The sequence below is a fragment of the Sinocyclocheilus grahami genome, unplaced genomic scaffold (assembly GCF_001515645.1).
Source record: "Sinocyclocheilus grahami isolate Dianchi unplaced genomic scaffold, SAMN03320097.WGS_v1.1 scaffold687.1, whole genome shotgun sequence".
Lineage (NCBI taxonomy): Eukaryota > Metazoa > Chordata > Actinopteri > Cypriniformes > Cyprinidae > Sinocyclocheilus > Sinocyclocheilus grahami.
Genome location: NW_015505866.1, coordinates 177366 through 199911, shown reverse-complemented (window position 1 = coordinate 199911; position 22546 = coordinate 177366). Strand labels below are relative to the sequence as shown.

At 36.7% G+C, this 22546-nt stretch overlaps 1 protein-coding gene across 1 annotated transcript in view; it reads left to right on the top strand.

The window, feature by feature from the left end:
- The first annotated feature begins 968 nt into the window (after positions 1-968).
- Positions 969-22546, top strand: part of LOC107559468 (neurotensin receptor type 1-like) — a 47791-nt gene continuing 26213 nt past the window's right edge. Inside the window, exons 1-2 of the mRNA XM_016243301.1 lie at positions 969-1637; positions 16449-16650. Coding sequence (XP_016098787.1) covers positions 969-1637; positions 16449-16650 — 871 coding nt within the window. The remainder of the gene's footprint in view (positions 1638-16448; positions 16651-22546) is intronic.

Here is a 22546-nt window from a genome sequence, read left to right as displayed (position 1 = left end):
ACTTGCTGAAATATGTCAAAAAAAATATATATATAAAAGGCTTCATTATTTATATCCAAAAATATTCCAATTATACAGTATATAGACATACCAAACACACCACTCATGCTGTCTGAGGAAAGGCCATAAAATAATAAAAGCAGCCACCCAGAACACAATCTGTATGTACCACTACACTCTGACAGAGGCTTCTTGAGGATCCAGTCATGTACAAGTAGTTTAAAAAACAGTTTCTACTATACAAGCCATCAGGCTTCTGCACTGCCACTTTACTTAATACCTCTTTGTATTACACAACTCTCTGCTTGATTCTGATTGGTCAATCACGGCACTCAGCAGATAAATATTTCTGAATAATTACCTTTGACCACTCATCTAGGAAAGCTATGTTTCCTGCATTGCTGGGATCCTGTTTTGTCACTCTACTTTCTCACCAATGAGCTAATGATAATAAACATTATTTAGGCTATATTGCTCATGGAACGTTTTTCTGAAACAGTTTCCCTTCCTAGAAATTACTGTTACAAGTCAGAACGTGTGGAAACAGAGGTGATAGAAAATAATGAAGAGAACATTTTATACTTGAGCTAAAAAAAAAAGTGAATTCAACATCCAACATATTGCTTAACCTTAAATCCAGAATATTTCAATAAAGTAGGCTACTCCGAACTGAGACGCTTTTTCATATATTCAAGGTAATATAGCGCAGTCTCACAGAAAATAAATAATTATACCAATCGTTGAATGGCACTGCGTCATTGCTCAAGGTTTGCGCTCGTACGCCTCCTCACCATATAAAAGCCTCTGAACATCTCACTTTCGCAGACCTGTAAGAGTAAGTTTAGAGCAGGGGCACTTGTTCACCACGGCTTTACGCACAGCTCTCCAAATGAACAAATGTGAAAAACATAGCAAGGAAAACGCTCTTTAATTTTGAATTAGTTATGTGTTGGTATTGAAAACTTAAAATGGAGGTTAATACTACGTTATCAGGACGCAACTTCATAGACTTGCGCATCTTAACGCAGAAACTTCTCTCTTCGGCGAACCGGTCCCAGCAATTTCTGGACAATGAAACGGAGAGCGTCTCCGAGGAGGATTTGGACGTGAATACAGACATCTATTCTAAAGTTTTGGTTACTGTGATTTATCTTGTGTTGTTTGCAATCGGATGTTTGGGGAACTCGATCACCGTGTACACACTTCTCACGAAGAAATCTCTACAAAACCTCCAGAGTACGGTGCACTATCACCTGGCGAGTCTGGCCATATCCGATCTGCTCATCTTGATTCTCTGCATGCCCATTGAGTTATACAACTTCATCTGGGTGCATCACCCGTGGGCTTTTGGGGAGGCTGTTTGTAAAGGGTACTACTTTCTGCGGGACGGCTGCTCGTATGCGACGGCGTTCAACATCGCCAGCCTAAGCGTGGAGCGCTTCATGGCCATCTGCCACCCGTTTAAGGCGAAGAGCATCATGTCGCGGAGCCGCACCAAGAAACTCATCAGCGCTATGTGGGTCGCGTCTTTTCTCCTGGCCACTCCGATGCTCTTCACCATGGGACAGCGACTGATCAAAGACGAATTTATATGCACCACTATCGTGTCCTCGATAACTGCTAAAACCGTCCTACAGGTGAGCGCACAGCACTTTTTCCATGCTTGGGGCGATTGGAGCATTTCCCTATATTTCTATAGCCTATAAAGCGGTGGTTATAATTGAGTTGGGTTTTATCTTATACATGAAAAGTAGAATCGTATGTCTAAAAGAAGTAACAACCTGTTGCATAGTATTTTTCGTTAATACCTGATCATTTGTTTTAAATACAAACATTGTCTACATCCAACATGAATTTCCACATCTAATTAGTGACGTCATTTAAGTGTAAATGTTAAAAGAGCACTCAGTATTTTTTTTCCGCATAATGAATAAATAGCACGTTTTAGAAATAATGTAGACTCGCATAAGATGAAGTCTCCATTCATATCAGTTTTCCAGGCCCCCAAAAGCCAAGGGCCCCCTAAAATGCTTTTCATATACCAGATGAGCATTAAGCACAGAGCTGTTTACAGTGTTTAATTATTACCACGACAACCATCTGCATGTCAGCGTTGAACGTGCTTCTTGTGTATAATAACATATCTTGCATCAGAAGCTGTAATTAAATGTTGAGCAACAGTGTGTATTATATGTTTATTGTTTTAAATGCCGCTAACTCGTTTTTGAGAAGGACCCAAGTAGAGGATGCATACACAGTTACTTTTTTGGTTTATATAATTCTTAGGTGTCTACAACATGAAAGAAAGCCATTATAACATGTACATGAAAAAAGCAGAAACATTGAACACAACTATGGGGCACCATTGTGCAACAGCAAGCATCACAACAAAAAAAGGAATCTCAAAGTTGATCTAGGTAAATGTGTGCAAATGTATAGGGCCCCATTCCGCCCCTGACTAAGCTACTACTAACACCCAAGCTTTGTTTAAAATGATGGTAAGAATCATGTGCGCCACCCACCGGACAGTTCAAATCAAATGAGTGTGAGATAAAAATAAAGTCCAACATTACACTGAAGTCCAAGTTGACAAGATGTCACCAAGTCCAGACATGCTGATTCACCAGTCCAAACAGAATGGGTACAAGTGGAAAAATAAAATGTCCAAACAAGCAGTCTCTGCTGGAGTGATGAAACAAACCGTGACGACCCGCAGCTCCAGTAAGCAGACTGGTGGACAACAACAGCCAGCCATGAACCAGTCCAATAGGTGTCAGTGTAAAAGACCAAAGCCACTGGTACTATTGGAACAAATAAAACAGTCAAATATAAATCAAACTTACCAAGTCCACCTTTAGAATATGTCGTTTTTACCTTAAGTAGCTTTTTCTGCTTAAACAAGGATCTTGTCTTTGAAAAAATACATTTGTTGATTTAACCTAATTCAGTTGGGTTGATTCAGTCATATTTATATATAAATAAATGTTTTATTCTAAACTACAAGAGCAGTGGTTAAATGATTTAATATGTATTATGCCCCTTTGATTGATTTGATTGATTGAGCAGCAGGGTCCTTATTGCTTCCATTGTGAGCACTGATGGTCATGAAAGTCAAAATAAATCAGTCATTCTAATGAATTTAACTAATTTGTCTCTTGAAAACTGTAAGTCTACCACAACCCATATCTGTTAGTTTGAGTAATAAGTGCCAGAATTTGCTCAAAAATAATGATTTGCTATCTTACAAAAATGGAAAGCACTTGCAGTGCCCTAAAGTAAATCCTGATTGCCTGGAAATGGAGACATTATGCTTTGATTTTTGGAAAATTGTCCTTGCAGCCCTAAACCTTGCGCTTGCCTTATTCTTTTCTATTACACCAGTGAATCTAATTTTGTTTGGAACAAAATCCATTTACAAGGACAGGAGGTCTCCTGCTTGTAACACTCGGCTCTCTAACTTTCCATATTTGAAAAAAAAGGTTGAAACTAAAAACAAGCACACCTGTGGGGTTCTAGGCAAAAATACACGAAAATCACACTTAATTCTATATGAAGTAACATTACACCATTCCGTCTTTGAAATACATGTAAATAATTGGAACTCATAGCACAGTGGATAGAGTTGGTGAGTCACGATCTGAATTAGACGGAGTGCTGTGCATTACTGAAAAAGGGACAGAACAAGAAAATAGAGAATATGAATGCACACCGAAAAAGAGGCAAATATGCAGAAAAACTGGAGAGATGCATAAAGAGAGATTCAAGAGTGAATGAATAAGGGATGAATTGATTCGGACAAATTCCATCAGTCATTGAGTGTGTGTATCATCTTGAGATCTCCCAGTCAAAAGAATGATAGTTGGAATGGCAGCTGTTTGCTACAGGACAAAGAGTTTACCATGTTTCAATCTTGGCAAATTGGTTACTACAGAAAACCCCAAGATGTCCTCTTTTATATACAGAAGGCTTCACAATATGAAAAATGATCCAGTATTATATATTGCTATACTATAGCAATACCTGAAATTCAAGTGTGCTGTGAGGCACAAAATGATTGCAGAAAGAACACATACATGGCCTTTTATTGCTTTTTGAGACCCCATAAAGTGTAATCTGACACACATACACATTATATATATATATATATATATATATATATACAGTGGGGAAAAAAAGTATTTAGTCAGCCACCAATTGTGCAAGTTCTCCCACTTAAAAAGATGAGAAGATGAGATAATTTTCATCATAGGTATACCTCAACTATGAGAGACAAAATGAGAAAAAAAAAATCCAGAAAATCACATTGTAGGATTTTTAAAGAATTTATTTGCAAATTATGGTGTTAAATTAAGTATTAATAATTTTTGCCCCACTGTATATATATATATATATATATGTGTATATATATATATATGTGTGTGTGTGTGTGTATGTTTGAAGAGTTCAGATGCAAAAGCCTCCAAGTACGTCTGACGGTTTCTTTAAAATTAGCATTTCTTTCTGGCTACTATGTATAGGTTTCTATGAAAGTACTGGTACTTCTGATTGGGTTAAGGCTGAGATTTAGTATATTTGAAGTGAAAGTACTTGATGAACATGTACTATGTGTGGAGAGCATTCACTCAGTATCGTTATCTCATTTTTGACCAAGATGGCTTTTAGAGGCTTTTGCATTGGAACTCTTCATACATACATACATATACGTTACTGAAGTTTTTTGTTCAGTAATGACTTCTTGAATATGAGCATCTATACAGGTGTGCTGTACCTTTCACCACCTTCTGTTTGTTGTTGTGATCATTCTTATTGCACAGTTTGCACCTGAAACTAATCTAGTACTGCATTTGAAAGTACATGGATACAAACATACAAATAAAATGAGACTGACATATACAGTATATAGCAGCGGGCAGTGCTGTTGGCGAGGGTAGGTGGCTGATAGCTGATATTGGCCTGGCACAGTGTTCTGGCAAATATTTAGAGCTCGTCTCACCATAAAAAGGGGGAGAGAAAAAGGGGTGAGTCAGTTTTCAGCTTCTGACACTTCACCCCTTTATTCAACAGTACAACACCATTCATAAAGCACAATTTTACAGGACAGCTGCAAGAAACACCTGAAAAAAAACACACAGACACAAACAGATTTCACTGCTGAATGAGCACTGACAAAACAGTTTGCACGCACAAATATACTGGAAATGTGTGTGTACATTAAAACATAATAATAAAAAAGGGCCAGTACATTTCATATAGCGGGGACTTTCAATCTGGGGTGCTAGGGAGTGGAATAAAAATTAAAAAAAAGTAATTAATCTAATTTTCCGCAAAAATATTAAGCAGAAAAAACTGTTTTCAGTATTGATAAGAAATGTTTCAAATCATATAAGAATAATTTCTGAAAGATGTGACACTGCAGACTGGAGTAACGGCTGTTGAAAAGCTTTGCATCACAGAAATAAATTCAATTTTTAAATACACTGCAATAGAAAACAGTTTTTTTTATTATTGTAATGATATTTCACAATATTGCAATATTGCAATTTACTGCATTTTTAATCAAATAATGCAGCCTTGGTGAACATGAGACTTTTTTCAAAAACATTTTTTAAAAAAACATTTGAAATCATAAGAGTTTCATACTTTTTTTCCCCCAATTTTTTTTTAATCATAAGAATTCCATACTTTTTACCATAGTGTATATATAAGTTGATATGGTAACTTGAAATATGAATTAAATACGTTTTAATGTAATAATTTTTAAAACATTTACTGAATTTAAATATTATATTATTTCATTCTTTTGAGATTTTTTTTTTATTGATAGGCCTTGTTTTTAACAGTAATAAGTATATAACTATATATATATATATATATATATATATATACTGTATATATATATATATACTGTATATATATATATATACTTTACTAAGAAATTTTGGAGCACTTCATGCTTCCTTCTGCTGACCAGCTTTTTGAAGATGCTGGTTTCATTGTCCAGCAGGATTTGGTACCTGCCCACACTGCTAAAAGCACCAAAAGCTGGTTAAATGGCCATGGTGTTGGTGTGCTTGACTGGCCAGCAAACTCACCAGACCTGAACCCCATAGAGAATCTGTGGGGTATTGTCAAGAGGAAAATGAGAAACAAGAGACCAAAAAAATGCAGATGAGCTGAAGGCCACTGTCAAAGAAACCTGGGCTTCCATACCACCTCAGCAGTGCCACAAACTGATCACCTCCATGCCACGCCGAATTGAGGCAGTAATTAAAGCAAAAGGAGCCCCTACCAAGTATTGAGTACATGTACAGTAAATGAACATACTTTCCAGAAGACCTACAATTTTTATTGGTCTTATGAAGTATTCTAATTTGTTGAGACAGTGAATTGGTGGGTTTTTGTTAAATGTGAGCCAAAATCATCACAATTAAAAGAACCAAAGACTTAAACTACTTCAGTCTATGTGCATTGAATTTATTTAATACACAAGTTTCACAATTTGATTTGAATTACTGAAATAAATGAACTTTTCCACGACATTCTAATTTATTGAGATGCACCTGTATATATTCATTCATTCATATTCTTATTTATTCATATTTCTAATATTATTTAAGACATGTTCTATTGCAATTGTCTCAATAACAGTGTTGGGCAGTAACGCATTACTTAGTAACGCGTTACTGTAATTTGATTACTTTTTTAGTAACAGAGTAATTTAAGTGTTATAATTTTCAAAATAGTAATTAGAGTATAGTTACAAGCGAGGTCTCTATACGTTACTGCCATGTTACATTGCTGACAGAATGCAGTGTTTTCTAATCTAGAGATTGTAAAAAGGATGTAGCAAACGCACTGTCGAGTCAAGTGCCAGTGGATTAGAGACTTGCTCCTGCGAGACCCGACGCAACAGCAGCGCGGGAGAAGATGGGCGAGTGCTGCTGCGGGCGGGTAGACGCTCGCTCGTCTGTGTGCGGGATGCGGGAGAATAAAATGATTCACGGGACTCCCGCAAAATAGAAATATCTAAACATAAAATATCTAAAACAAATAAATTGTTATTCATCTATTGCACAAAAACAACATGAACTAATATAAACGATTAACAGGTGCAAGCGTATGCAGAGTTTCTATGTAGGCTATAACACGTGTTTGCAGCGTTGAGCAATGCCGTGCTGAAATGTGCGTGCTCACGAGTCCTCTCAGTATAACACACGAATTGTAGACATTATGAAAGATTCATTATGCATATATTTATTGTCAGAGTTGGGAAAGTTACTTCCAAAATGTAATACGTTATATATTACTAGTTACTGTCTTTTGAAAGTAATTAGTTACATTACAATATTACTATGTCTGAATTGTAATGCGTTACACTACTACTACTGTAATATTATTACTTTTGTAATGCGTTACTCCCAACACTGTTTATTGTGTTATAACAGATTTGTGGATTGCGATGAACTGAGATGTCTTTTAGAAATTATAAATGCGCTCTTTGCTGGCATTCTGCCATGCCAAACCATGCACGCTTGCTTTAGTTAAAAATAGCAGTTTGCTGTGAATGTTGATGCTTCCATGCTATCTTGCTATTTCGTAAATTTCATGGAGAAAAAAGTAACGTAACTAGCAGAGGCGGACAAAGTACTCACCTCCATTACTTGAGTGAAAGTACAGATACTGCTGGTCAGACATTACTCCATTACAAGTAAAAGTTGTAAAGACAGATTTTTACTTAAGTAAAAGTACAGAAGTACTTGCTTTTAAAAGTACTTGAGTACCAAAAGTAAATTTCCTTTTTTATGTCAATGAACATAGTAGTACTTACAATTCTTCTGACGCAACTTAGAATACATTGCACCTGCTGAATACACTGACTAGCTTGTAGTATCTTTGGAATAAAGAGCTTTTAGAATGTTAAAAACCTATGGGGGAAAAAACAAAACAAAAACAATTATTGAATATCACATTTGCAACTGGTCAGTTCCCAAAATGCTGGGAAATCACTTCACGTAGCCCTACAAGAGTGATTACTGATAAACTGCCTGAAAAAAAAGAAAGTCACGTTTTAGGGAAGCTGACTTTCAAAGCTGCTACATAGTAACAACTTTCTACTTCGAGGACCTTGATAGAGATGTAGTGGAGTGAAAAGTACAATATTTGTCTTTCAAATGTAGTGAAGCTAAAGTCATAAGTTCCCAGAAAAAATAATACTCAAGTAAAGTACAGATACTCAAAAAGTGTACTTAAGTACAATACTCAAGTAAATGTACTTAGTTACTGTCCGCCTCTGGTAACTAGTAATGTAACTAATTACTTCTGAAATAAAGTAATCAGAACAGTAACGTGATTACGTTTGAAAGGAGTCATCAGTAATTTGATTACCTTTTCAGAGTAACTTGCCCAACACTGCTCAACAATCATATCAAAACTAGCCTAAACAGCCCATCCAAAAAAATATAATATTTGCTCCTGAGCACACCCGGAAATAAATGTAAGACGACACATGTCAGTGAGCGCAGGAATCAGCAAAGATAGAGATGACTTGATGTGTTTATCCACAGTGAGCTAAGAGTGCACAGTGTACTGGCTGGTGTATCTGCTGCTGAGAGAGCGAGACAGACGGGTTGTGTGCAAGATGGGTTGTTTTGTACATTTTTTTTTGTATATACTTGGTATGGGCTTTCTAGACAAGTAAAGGTTGTGACAGTTACATATTTATATGCTAGGAACATTTCATAGAGAAAAAAACCTTATACATAAATAAAACCATTAAAAGAAAATCACTTTGTAAATAACTGTTGAATTTTTTTTTTATTATTATTAATTGTTGTTGGTATTGTACATAGATCTTGATTTCCTCTGCCCAACACTTCATTCATGAAGCTATAATTACATGTTGTGAAGCATCTGTGTCTCTCATATAGATCTGCCAGAGATATTTTCTATTTGTCACAAGCAGTGGTCAGCCAGGAAAACAGAGCCAGAGAGCTTGGCTGCCTGTGTACTTGAGAGGAGGAGTGAAGTTGTAGTGCAAATGAAAGTGACAATACAGACTTTCTGTGAATCTGTGATATGTCAGTCAGTTACATTTGGAGTTTATTCTTAGTGGCCTTGAGATCCTTGAGACAGGGCCAAGATCCTGTCCGTGGTATGAATTACATAGTCAAAGTGCTTCAAAGCAATCACAGGTGCTCTCTTTGCTCCAGACACCTTCAAACATCAGTGCAGCAGATACTGACAGATAGAGAGATGTCTGACAGATAAAAGAAACCTCAGCCAAGAGTTCAAAGAGAGGAGAAGAGAGGCCAAAGAAAGAGGGGAAAGGATACGTTTCAACATGATACCTTTCAGTTAGTAAACAAGATAGAATGAGACAGTGTCAACAAGGTGATTCTTTTTCATACCTTAAATCTGTCACAACTGCTACTGTGGAGGAATGAAGGAGCGCTGAGATGAAGGAAAACAGTCTTTAATAGTCCAAACTGGTGTAAAACACAGGGTAGCCAGGAGAGAGAGAGAGAGACACATACACACAGCATCGAGATAAGACATTTATCACAGCACGCTAGACACAGGAAACACTGGGCTTAAGTACACGACTAAACGAGGGGATGACAAGACACACTCAATGAAACACAATAGGAACAGGAAGGAAACCAAATATGGGCATGTCACACACGAGGGAAAACTAGGTCATGGAAGGCACATGGGGAGAAAAACACAACACAAACAGTCCATATTTCTGACAACATCATGGTTGACGCTAACCCTGAATGTTTTTAGTAAAGCTCTGACTGATTTATCAGTTTGTCTTTTTCATGCCTCATTAATTTTGTCACAAATCATCCAGAGCCCTACTACTGATATGTAAATCAGATATAGTGTATATAATTAAAGTCAGATAAAGTTAAAAAAATATATACATATTTTTTCTTTTTCTTTTTTGATAAAAGGTTATAAAATCTGGTAAATATCGGTACAATTTTGTCACAAATCATCCAGAGCCCTACTACTGATATGTAAATCAGATATAGTGTATATAATTAAAGTCAGATAAAGTATTCTTTTTCTTTTTTGATAAAAGGTTATAAAATCTGGTAAATATCGGTAAACTCTGCCCCAAAGTGAAACTTGTTTAAATTGTGGCACAGTGTTTTATTTAGGTCAATGTACATGAAGTCATATGTTAAAGAATATATTAACATAAACACATATACATATAGGAATCATATCACACATTAATCACACCTCATACGTCATTCCCCCGGAACTGTTTCCAGTGTACAACAGTGAGCGCAAGCTAGATTCAAGTGATTATTACATTTTGAATATGGATATTTTTCTTACAAAAACACATCAATTCGCTACTGAAGGCCTTTGTTCACCCCCCGGAGCCGTGTGAGACACTTTTTTTTTTTTATGGATGGGAGATTTTTATTGAACTTCTTTTGGACTGAAGCAATGCAACACCCACTGAGTGCCATTAAACAGCTTGAAAGATCAAAGACAATTTTTTATATAACTCCGACTGGATTTGTCTGAATGAAGAAAGTCATATACACCTAGGATGCCTCGGGGATGAGTAAAACACAGCGTAATTTTCATTTTTGGGTGAACTAACCCTTTAATGTTGCTCATAACCCTTAAGGGCCACACTTGCAGGTTGCAGGCTACACACCACAGACCGGGATTTAGCTAATTACCTCATTAGTGCCTCTAAGGGTCATTAATTGGTTAAATCAAACTGTGCAGTGCTCGACTTGAACAAATGTGTATAAGGCACAAATTATGAAGGAGCTCAATTGAATAACTCCAACCTATTGCAGTGCTACATCTCTGTTTTATTAACACGCATAGCAATGCCTGTTGCTCCATTGGTCTGTTTATCATCTGTTTCATAAGAACCTTTCCTTGCTCTCTGTTGTATTCCCATTATCTGTGGGTTTTTAATTTTGATGTAGTTGCCTGGTGGGATCAGTGGCTTTACAGAGTGAGGCAGCTTAGAAATCTACTGATGACAAGAAAAGAAGAAGGGAAAAAAAACATAATGACCAGGCAGCTAATCTGTTTAACACCTCAAATTGCATTTGCCCCACCTTTAAAGGTGCTGTGCTAAGTAAAGAGAGAATTTATTCATGAGTTCTGCTCAGGTGGTCTCACTTTGGACACAAAAAACGAATAATTATAACTGTGAAATTAGCATTAAACAAACAACCTTCCTAACATGCCTTTCTTGTCTGGGACTTTTCTAATTGTCTTCATTTTGCTCTTTTCTCATGTATATTAATAATGCAAGCACTTACTATTAATTTAAATAATTTGTCTGTGTTTCATGAAATTAATTTTATTCTTTTCTTCTACTGATCCACAATCCTAATTATATTAATTTTCTAAATTTTATTATGAAACACTATTATGTCTGAAACATGAAAACAGAGCCATGATGATGCCTGTACTGTTTCTTCAGTGTCCAGACTAAATAAAAACATCTTCAGTCAAAATGTAGCTAATCCATGCAAGACTGCAGGAACCTGAGCACAGGGTCCTCGATAAGCAGACACTTGACAGTGGAATTTGATTTGCCACATGATTTGTTTGCTTATTTGATTGTGCATGTGCACTGTTGCCTAAGTGAGCATACCTGCTGGAAAGCTTTGATGGAGAAATGATATGGGAATGCCATTTTTCCTGGACATTCTTAGACAGACTAAATACATTGATAGTCACAGTGCAGACTGACCTCAGTCACCAATGAGGGAACATCTGACAAAAAATTAAACATGAATCACAAACATAATATACTTTCTGTGAGAATATTTTGCTCATATAGGTGCATTTGCACAGTGCATAAATAAGTCCTTTACAAATATGTGGTCAGGGTCCTCCATTATACCAACACTATCATTCAGATCCATCTGTATTGTCTCAAAACACAATTGTCCATTTAATAAGGTGCCTGAACTCTTTTTCCCATGGAGATGGGGTCGTTGCAGGTTGAAGTTCCCTATTGAATGGTCTCTCCTGTTGCATTGATCTCATATGGGGAAACTCCTGTTTACTCTCATACTGAAGCCTTTGTTCACGGTCATGTAGCTGCATGAGCAAATGTCGCTTCAGCTCACCAAAAGGGGTGGAGTAGACTACTATATATGTTGGCTCTGAGTGATATGCATCAGAATTTTCTCATTTAGCGCGAAGATGAAGCAAGAAGCAAAAAGCTCAAAGCCTGCTACTCGCTGTGGAAGAGCCCCGGCAGCGGGAAGGCGCACCTTTTCGCTGTAGCTATCCGGTGATCACAAAGAGCAAATTTCCTAGAGCAAATTTCCTTGGTGTTGTTGCAAATGCAGTGCCACTTATGTGACTCGTGTAGGGCACCCCTGCAAGCTTCAGATGGGCACAGTTGCCTGGGCCATGCCGACAATGAGGCTGTGCTCACTGAGACAGACTGCTCTCACTGCGAGAGCACAAGTCTCACCCTGCTTCACTCATGGATTTCCTTCTTCAATGAAGGCAGCCCTGCCCTTCCCACTCTCTGGTTTCTTTCCTCCAAGCTGCACTTGGAGGAAGAAAGTTGCCTTCCTCGACTCCCCTGTCTTCCCCTATGGGGTTATTCGGCCCCACTATGGATGTATTTGCAAAGTGCTTCACTGCAGAAGCCTTCACAGGTTATGCGCCACTTCCTGTCTAAGCGCTCCTGCTCGGCGGCTGGTTCAGGTAGCCATAAGGCTTTGGCGTTGGACCCAGAGCCACAGAAGCTCTCGATCTCTATGCAGAGAGGAAAAAGAGGAGGGCCAGCTCCCGCTGAGGCTGGACCGCCCAAAAAGAAGTCTCATGCTCGCTTTCCAGTTCCCCATTTAGTTCTGGGTGAATGAAGCATTGTTCATGCAGGGCCCGTCCTTCCCACTCAGCACGAGCCCGAGCAAATTACCGCTGTAATAGCACACGAATGTGCAGCAACCTGCCACTGAGAAAACTCTTGCCGTACTGCTCCAGGCTTGGGAAGCCATCCTGGGTTCTGCAGACCATAGAACTAGGCTACTTGCTCCAAATCGCTTGCAGACCCCCTCGATTCAGAGGTGCTTTTCGAACTTCGGTATAAGACAGCGATTTGCATGTTCTCCGATCCGAAGTGCAAAGTCTGCTTGCAGAGGGAGCATCTCTACTTAGAATATTTATTTCACTTACCCAGTAAATAACGAATCAGGCTTTTACAGCCATTACTTCCTCATTCCCATGAAGGTGGTGGGCTCAGGCCTGTCCTCAATCTCGATCGCCTAAAACCGGACCACAATTAAACACCTGTTCAGGATGATAACTTTGATGCAGATTCTCGCACAAATATGCCTAGGGGACTGGTTTTTATCACTCAATCTGAAAGACGCTTATTTTCACATCCAGACAGCCCCTCATCACAGACTGTTTTTGAGATTGAGGAGGTGGCTTATCAATTCAGTCCTCCATTTCAGACTGTCTCTTTCTCGTACACTTTGCTGGAGTGTGTGGATGTGGCTCTTTCCCCTCTGAGGCAGATGGGAATCCGCATTATGGGCTATCTTCTCGACTGGCTGGTGTTAGCCAGATCAGAGCTAGAACTTTTCACTCACAGGTCGCTGCTGCTCAGCCACCTGGAGTGTCTCGGCTGAAAATCATTTTAGCCAAAAGCCTTGTGTCTCCCAGCCAGCCCCTTGGAAAGCCCTCGCCTGTTTCAGATAGGTGTCTCATTGACTGAGGTCCAGATGGAATGAGATACACGTTTACATATAGTCCACAAGAGAAATTATAATTTATAATTGAATTTATAAAAATTACCCCATTCAAAAGTTTACATACGCTTGATTCTTAATACTGTGTTGATGATCCACAGCTTATTTTTATTTGTTGGTTTGTTTTGTGATAGTTGTTCATGAGCCCCTTTTTGTCCTAAACAGTTAAACTGCCTGCTGTTCTCCTTCAGGTCCCACAAATTCTTTGGTTTTCCAGCATCTTTTGTGTATTTGAACCCTTTCCAACAATGACGGTATGATTTTAAGATCCATCTTTTCACACTGAGGACAACTGAGGGACTCATATGCAACTATTACAAAAGGTTCAAACGGTCACTGATGCTCCAGAAGGAAACACGATGCATTAAGAGCCTGGAGATGAAAGCTTATTGAATTTGAAGATCAAGGTAAATTGAACTTATTTTATCTTCTGGGAAACATACAAGTATCTTCTGTAGCTTCTGAAGGGCAGTACTAAATGAAAAAAAAAGATATTTAAGCAAAATAAGAAAATGTACACATCTTCATTCTGTTCAAAAGTTTACACCCCTGGCTCTTAATGAATTAGTGACCGTTTGAACCTTTTGTAAAGCGACTAAAAGCAGTACATGAAATGAATATTATGTCTGAATTCTCAGTAATCATAAAATGTAGAGTTCATATATATTTTTAAACATTACTTTTGTGTCTTATTTGAAATTGCTTTCTCTGTTTATAAATCATATTCATATGACATCCCTTTTTAACAGTGTCCTTCATAGCTGCCAATCATTGTGCTTGACAATTTTAATGATGTTGTTTTCTGTAGTTCTAAATTGAAAGCTAAATATTTATGTACTTTATATTTATGTTTTTTTTTCTTATGCGTGTGTGTGTATATGTTATGTGTATTTGTATAAGTGTTTTTAGGCTGACTTTTTAACATTCTGTCAAGGGTCTACAGATGACTAATTCTGGCACATTTACAGCCATGTTTATTAATGTGCATTGCCCCTGTAAACAAATAAACTAAATTTAAACTAATATGCTTACCTCATCTTTTTTAAACTAATTTTATGTAAGCATTTTCATTTCTATTCTAACACATTGAGTTACATCATGTTCTAATGGCTTCAAGAACCTTAATGGGATAATTCATTATGCATTACATAACTACTGGCTGCCTCACTAATCATGTTTGTTAGATCAGTTTTCATGCTGAACAAAAAATGAAAATGTAGAGAGGAATCCTCACATGTGTTTATGAAGACACACAAAAACAAGCAAAATTAGGATTTTAGTCTGCAATGCATAACAAACCCAAGGGTGTACTTTATTAGTAAATTGGGCATATTTGGATGTAGACATCATATGTTTATTTATTTAAATCAATAAAGGTGATTTGGATACATAGTGTGTCTTTCAACCCATGGTCAAAATAATTGCACTATATTAGTATGATCTTATTTGTGTTATACCTGCAAACAACTCCACCATTCCTGAGATTAATTACCAAATACTCCACAAAGTCCACTTTGCAGGGAACTTTCAGGCGATTGGAAACAAATGTGTACTTTGTCATGGTTAGACAGGTCTGCACAAAAACAAAAAAATATTATATGAAATTCTTACCAACCAAACCCTCTCTGGTGAAATCCTAAGGCAGTGACTTACTTAATTACTTAATATATATATTTTTTCTTATTTGGTTTTAATTAGTAGCCCTTGCCCAACCTTGCAGTAACAAGCAAAAAAAGAGCACTTTCTTCTAGAACATGTTTAGTTCTAACTTCTCTGACCTTCCTCATTAAAGACTTTAAATATTCCCATCCTCTTTCCCTTCAATGGGTTTTTTATGTGTTGAAAAAATATTCAAGCTTTTTCTGCAGATCTCTTTTATGTTTCTCAGTCTGGAAGGAACAGTGCTGGGCTCTTAAACTCCAGTCATCTGCTGAACACCAATTTAACATGACTGCCTAAAACAACACCATGTTCTTCTAAATTAGTGCTAAGGAGTATTTCAATAGTCTTGGCAAAATCTCTGTTTTTTCATGCAGTGCAAATGTCAGAACGCATGAGATTAATTTGCTTTGGCAACAGCACAAAAAAGAAAAAAGGAAAGGAAAGGAACAAAAGAGTGGAATGACAGATCCAGTTCAAGAAAACCTAGGAGACCCCCACGTCTTGCAGTAATAATTACTGTGTGTCCGTGTACATACATTTTTTTGGGTAGGTGAGTTTATCAAGAGGTGTCATATGTACCTTCTTTTCCAGGTGGAAGAATGATAAAAATGATAATGGCTGCAATGTACACATAAATGATTACAAAAATAATAAGAAAAAAAAACATTATTATTGACTCCCAGGAAATACATGAAACTATAAAATGCAGTGTGTTGCTTTAGATACATGTGTTTCTCAAATGAATGCATGTAAATTTTTTCACACACACATAATTTATCAATTTAATTCAAATTCAGTCCAACTGACATCCTGTCTTTTATCATACACACCCTTGCAAGTCCTGCTAAATGGAGATAGCATTGTGCAGTTCTTTAGGATCTGCACAGGTCTCAAAATAAACCTAAAACTGTTTTTCATTAAAAAAAATGACAGTCAAAAATTATATATATATATATATATTTATATATATATAATAAAAGTTCCCAATTGTTTCCTTTTCCTTGTTTCCTTCTCCTCAAGGTGAATGCCTTCCTGTCCTTTGTGGTTCCCATGGCAGTGATCTCAGCATTAAATGGAGTCATAGCCAGTCAGCTGCTGCGCATGTTTCGGCAGTCTGCTCAGGATAATCGCATCTGCATCATCGGAGGCAACGCTACCATGCTTAGTGTTGCCGTTGAACCCAACCGTGCCCAATCAATGCGCCATGGAGTCATGGTGCTGCGTGAGTACCTTTATGTTTTCTCAAGTGTATACATGGACATAGCTTGTGTGAGTGGGGGGGGTTGGGGTAGAGGGGCCTGACCCTAGCTACTGAAAGATTTGACAAAAAAATATATATTCATTAATAATATTTTTCAACTCAAAAGTAAATATGCATACAATGTAGTTATTTCAATACATTCTAAATTATTTTGTAAATAAATAAATAAATCAAATCAAACTTACTAATGCCTCCCAATTTCATTTGCGTAAGAAGTTGTGGCGTGACAAATCTGCATTTTGGCAGATAATAGCCTATATTTACTGTGTGCCTGTTGCACGGCATCAATGGATATTCACTCTTTTTACAACGTACAACAACTGCAGAGAAATCTGGACCTAACCAAAATAAAGTTGGATGAAGATGCTGATGCCGATGCCGTGCTTGATGACTCCAGACCTGGACAGTTATTTAAAGGTGATCTGCTGAACGCTCCATTGTAGATGCTTGGTGTTCTACATTTTTGTCTATTTACATACTAATGTTATTTAATTTACACAAAACAAAACCTAGACATAGATTTTATAATATAAACTGCTTAATCGGCCAATTTCAGTAAGAATTACTAAATTGTAAGTGTTGGTGTGCCTGCTATTGTGCATTTAACTTGAATCATGTCCAACAGATATCTGTTTTAAAGCAGTGGGTGAGAAATTCACTCCTTGATTTGTTTAATAAAAGCCTACTTTGATATTCTGCTGACAAACATGTTTATAGTGCATTATTTTCCATGTGTTTATTTAAAGCGCAGCAAAAATAGACATAGCGCCAGTAATTCACGTGAGATGTATCTGGTTGCCATGACAACCTCACGCACTTGCTGCTGCTCTATGTATTCACAGTAAAAACATGGAGTGTGAATTTGTAAGTTTACTATAGAAAAGCTAAAATGTATTTTAATGTGTGACTGACCAAATCGACTGGCTTGGCTTTTGTGAATTTTGATTTCTGTTTCATTACAATGGCAAGTAGTGGTGCAAAGGGGTGGAAGATTACAAAGAAAATCCAAAAAAGTTTCCAGAAATGTTTATTGCAACCCTAATGGCAAGCCATTTGCCAACTTAGCAGACATTACAACCATTCCGTGTCAGATATTTATGAAATATCCATGCATGTCTGACAGATTTTGATAATTGAATGGATAATTTTGCATGTGATAGCTTACACAATGAAAGAATGTTTAGAATTTGTGAAGAGTTTGACAATTTCACTGAGAATCAATTCATCAGTTTTGATTGACAAGCCATATACATTTAGTAATTGTGCAAATTGTCGACAATTGTACTTAATAATTTACACAATTGTGCCAAAACACATGCAATTTGCCAAAATCAATAAGAAATTCAAATCTGATGTGAACAACAAACTAGTTGTTCTGACATTTGAACTTATTGTTTTGAGAAAAATACTCGAGAAGTGAGCCAAATCAATTGAGAAAAACTGTAAAGTAATGGCAAAAAAGTGTCATTGCCAAAGTGAAGTGCATTGTTCAAACTCCTCAAACCCTTGTACATATGGAGAACAAGTCATTCTGAGGAAACATGCTTAATTTCATGAATTTCAGATGCTCTGAGGTGTAACAGCAAATTAAAAACTATAAGACATCTTAACTGACAGATGAAGAATGTAATATTAAGGTTGTCCAAAAAATCTTTTAAGCCTGATCTTTCTCCTGTTTGTTTCCATCCATTATAATGACAAATAAATGCATAGAATGAGTTGATATGTACTGCACTATCAATAAAGATTTATATAATCATTTTATAAATGCTTATAGATCATTAAAATATTTATATATCAGACCCTCTCTGTGAGTGTACCTGTTTCACACTCTTGCAGTTCTAGAGTAACCCTTTCATTGCTGTGACTCAATAACCAGACTGCCAGAGGGTTAAATGCACTGGGGTGGGGGTACCACAGGGGCTTGGGCCCATCATTGCTGCTTGCAGCTATATTGTTATAATGATGTTTAATGCAATATGCATTGTGTCAGGTGGTTATTTGTCTCTGCATAGTGCATTAAAATTGTTTAATGAACACCTAGCTGTGAACTATCCTTGTTTTTGCACATTCCAGACAGTCTGTGTATTAGGGGTTGGGATTTTGGGTGGGAATCCTACATTCAATTTACTTGAAAACCTCCACAAACTACCACAAAACATCCACACATGCAGGACAAAAAAACCTTCATTGTCTATAAGAGCTACAGCTTCAAATCAAGGAGATTGTTGTTGTGTGTGTGTGTGTGTGTGTGTGTGTGCGAGCGTTTTTGTGACAAATGAGGACATCAATTTGTATAATGACAAGGGTATGACATAGGTATTACAAGGAGAAGGTGACTTTTCAGGACATTACCCCATGTCCCCACTTTTCAAAACGCTTATAAAAAATCTGAAATAGCATAAAGTTTCCTGTGAGGGGTAGGTTTAGGGGTAGGGTTGGTGTAGGGCAATAGAATATACGGTCTGTACAGTATAAAAACCATTACGCCTATGGGATGTCCCCACTTTTCACAAAAACAAACCTGTGTGTGTGTGTGTGACCTTATTATCATGATAAGTGTTGTGCAGTGTCACAATGATTGTGCTGATCAATGAACAGAATGTTAATAACAGCATGGTTTTCTCATTTAACCCAATGCAGTCTCTCTATAGACGAACATAGCCATAAACTCTTCACAGTGAAACAGTTGAAAATCATTTCATTTTTAAAATACAGATGAAGGCTGAGTCACATGTATGTTTATCACAAAATATGTATATTATAAAGTTCATATCACAGCACAGGCTGTCTGTACTGCCTTTAACGGATAGGTCTATTTTATCTACCCACTTCTTTTTCTTTCATTTTACAGGCAAATTAAAACTGAATATTGCACGTGTGCATTGAAAATTATGTTTACTCCCCACCGCACTTTCTAAGATTTCATCCGGTTATTTGAATTTATAAAATGGTTTGTGCTGGTCTAACAAGGGAGAGACTTGATAGATGGGAGCTAAAAATATGTACTGCCATAGCTGTTCATTTTAACTTAATTTAAAAAGCCATTTAAGTCACTTTGGACTCAATAATAAACAGGAAGAACATGTATTTTTCTATTAGAGATGCAGTTGAGACATGAACTCTAGGGAAGACTCTAGAGCAAGTTTGTTTCGCCAGTTGACAGCAGCATCCATTAAAGGGTCAGTGTACTGGTCTAAGACTTTTAACTGCTCTCACACCGGCTTTCAGCACTATGGGGGAGACAAACTTTTTTTTTTAACCTACTGTTTGTTTAATTTACTGCATCATAAGAGAGTGTTTGATGTGAATTTGTGCCAGGAGTAATTACTGGACTGAGGGAATTATTTAATGACAAAATGCAGTTATACTTTAATACATTTTGTACACAAAAAGACAAAAGCCAGTGACTTTACAGCATCAATGGAGTATAGGTACCTGTACTGCCTTTAACGGATAGGTCTATTTTATCTACCCACTTCTTTTTCTTTCATTTTACAGGAAAAATTAAAACTGAATATTGCACGTGTGCATTGAAAATTATGTTTACTCCCCACTGCACTTTCTAAGATTTCATCCTGTTATTTGAATTTATAAAATGGTTTGTGCTGGTCTAACAAGGGAGAGACTTGATAGATGGGAGCTAAAAATATGTACTGCCATAGCTGTTCATTTTAACTTAATTTAAAAAGCCATTTAAGTCACTTTGGACTCAATAATAAACAGGAAGAACATGTATTTTTCTATTAGAGATGCAGTTGAGACATGAACTCTAGGGAAGACTCTAGAGCAAGTTTGTTTCGCCAGTTGACAGCAGCATCCATTAAAGGGTCAGTGTACTGGTCTAAGACTTTTAACTGCTCTCACACCGGCTTTCAGCACTATGGGGGAGACAAACTTTTTTTTTTAACCTACTGTTTGTTTAATTTACTGCATCATAAGAGAGTGTTTGATGTGAATTTGTGCCAGGAGTAATTACTGGACTGAGGGAATTATTTAATGACAAAATGCAGTTATACTTTAATACATTTTGTACACAAAAAGACAAAAGCCAGTGACTTTACAGCATCAATGGAGTATAGGTATTACTTCCTTCCCTTGTAAAAAAAAAAAAATAGTAATATAATATTAATGAAATAAAAGGCCACTTTTAAAAAAGTGGACTTTGTAATAATGGCAAATTAAAAGTTTAAAAGTACATTCTAAATCATAATGTTTTGTCATGCTTCAAGGAATTTGACTAACATACTAAAAAACATGTAAAGTACTTGATTATAATTTCAACTGTATTTTGTTATTTAATATTACATTTAAATTGAATATACTTTAAATGGAACTATTACAAATATATTTATAAACATGACATTCAAGTTTCAATAAAAAATACATTTATGTATATTTTAGTTGATCATAAATGCTTGTCAGTGCATTCAGTCAGTACATATTTCAAAGACAACAGAAGAAATTATGAAATGATGTAAATTATGAAATGATAAAGATGTAGTTAAGTCCTTCCTAAAATGTAAACTGTAATATGTTTTCATTTAATTGCAATTAACAATTAAAATGCAATTAAGCGTCCAAAAAGTTCATATTATTTTAAAGTGTATTATCCATAATAAGTACTCCTTTTAAAAGTATGCTAACTTACTTCTTTTTGACAAGAATTTTGCACACAAAATTCTATTCAAAACATTATATAATCCACACAATGTAAGTCACACATATCAACTTACAGAGCCATGTCTATTCAAACCTATTTATGTCTCCTCAGATTTTTGACAAAGTGGATTTCAAGTGAAACAATGGGCTGTCATTAATTCCCCCTTAAAACAAAACAAAACACAAAGGTGTTCATGTCATTAGTAGCCCCTTGAAAAAACAACAAAAACAAAAGAAATGCTTCTCATTTCTGCACACGTGATTATTTCAGTTTTAAAATACAGTCTGTGGATATAAGTATTAATGTATACAAAGGCTGGAATACACTACACGACTTTTGCCCCCATTTACAGTTTGGATAAGTCGACGCTAGTTGCCGAAAGTCAGAGACAGTCTGCAGATTTGAGTTGACAGATTTAATAGAAAATCGCATAGTGTATGATGGTCACAGACTCTGATTTTTTAGGTCCAGACTCTGATTCCATCCAGTCAGAGGATATCAAACATGTTTGAGTTTTTCAGCCCATTTTAGAACACACGTTGTTTTCATTTGTCAAGCTTCTAGCAACAAGGCGCACGTTTCTGCATGAGTTTCTTGTTGTAATCAGAATTAATTTAAAGTCTGGTAGTGAATCCTTACTTGTTTAGTGTATGATGGCCACTTTTCCTCTGTGACTATTTACAAAGTCGGTAAGTGTATGATGCTTAGTGTTTTAAAATCTGTTCAGATTTTAAAAGTTGTATAGTGTATTCCAGCCTTAAAGGGTTAGTTCACCCAAAAATGAAAATTAGCTTGTGTTTTACTCACCCTCGAAGCATCCTAGGTGTATATGCCTTTCTTCTTTCAGACGAATCCAGTCGGAGTTATAAAAATTGTCCTGGCTATTCCAAGCTCTATCATTGCAATCAGCGGGTGTTGCAGTTGAACAGTCCACAAGTCATCAAATAAAGCGCGCACATCCATAATAAAATGTGACACACGGCTCCGGGGGGTGAATAAAGGCCTTCTGTAGCGAATCCATGTGTTTTTGTAAGAAAAATATCCATATTTCAAACGTAATAAACACTTTTCTCTTACTTCTGATATTTGTCATACGTGGAAGCCGTTCCGGCGGATGACGTAAGACATCGGCATTGCGTGATTAGTGACGATTGCGGAGAGAGAACAAAACAAAACGCCGGTCACGAATTAGAA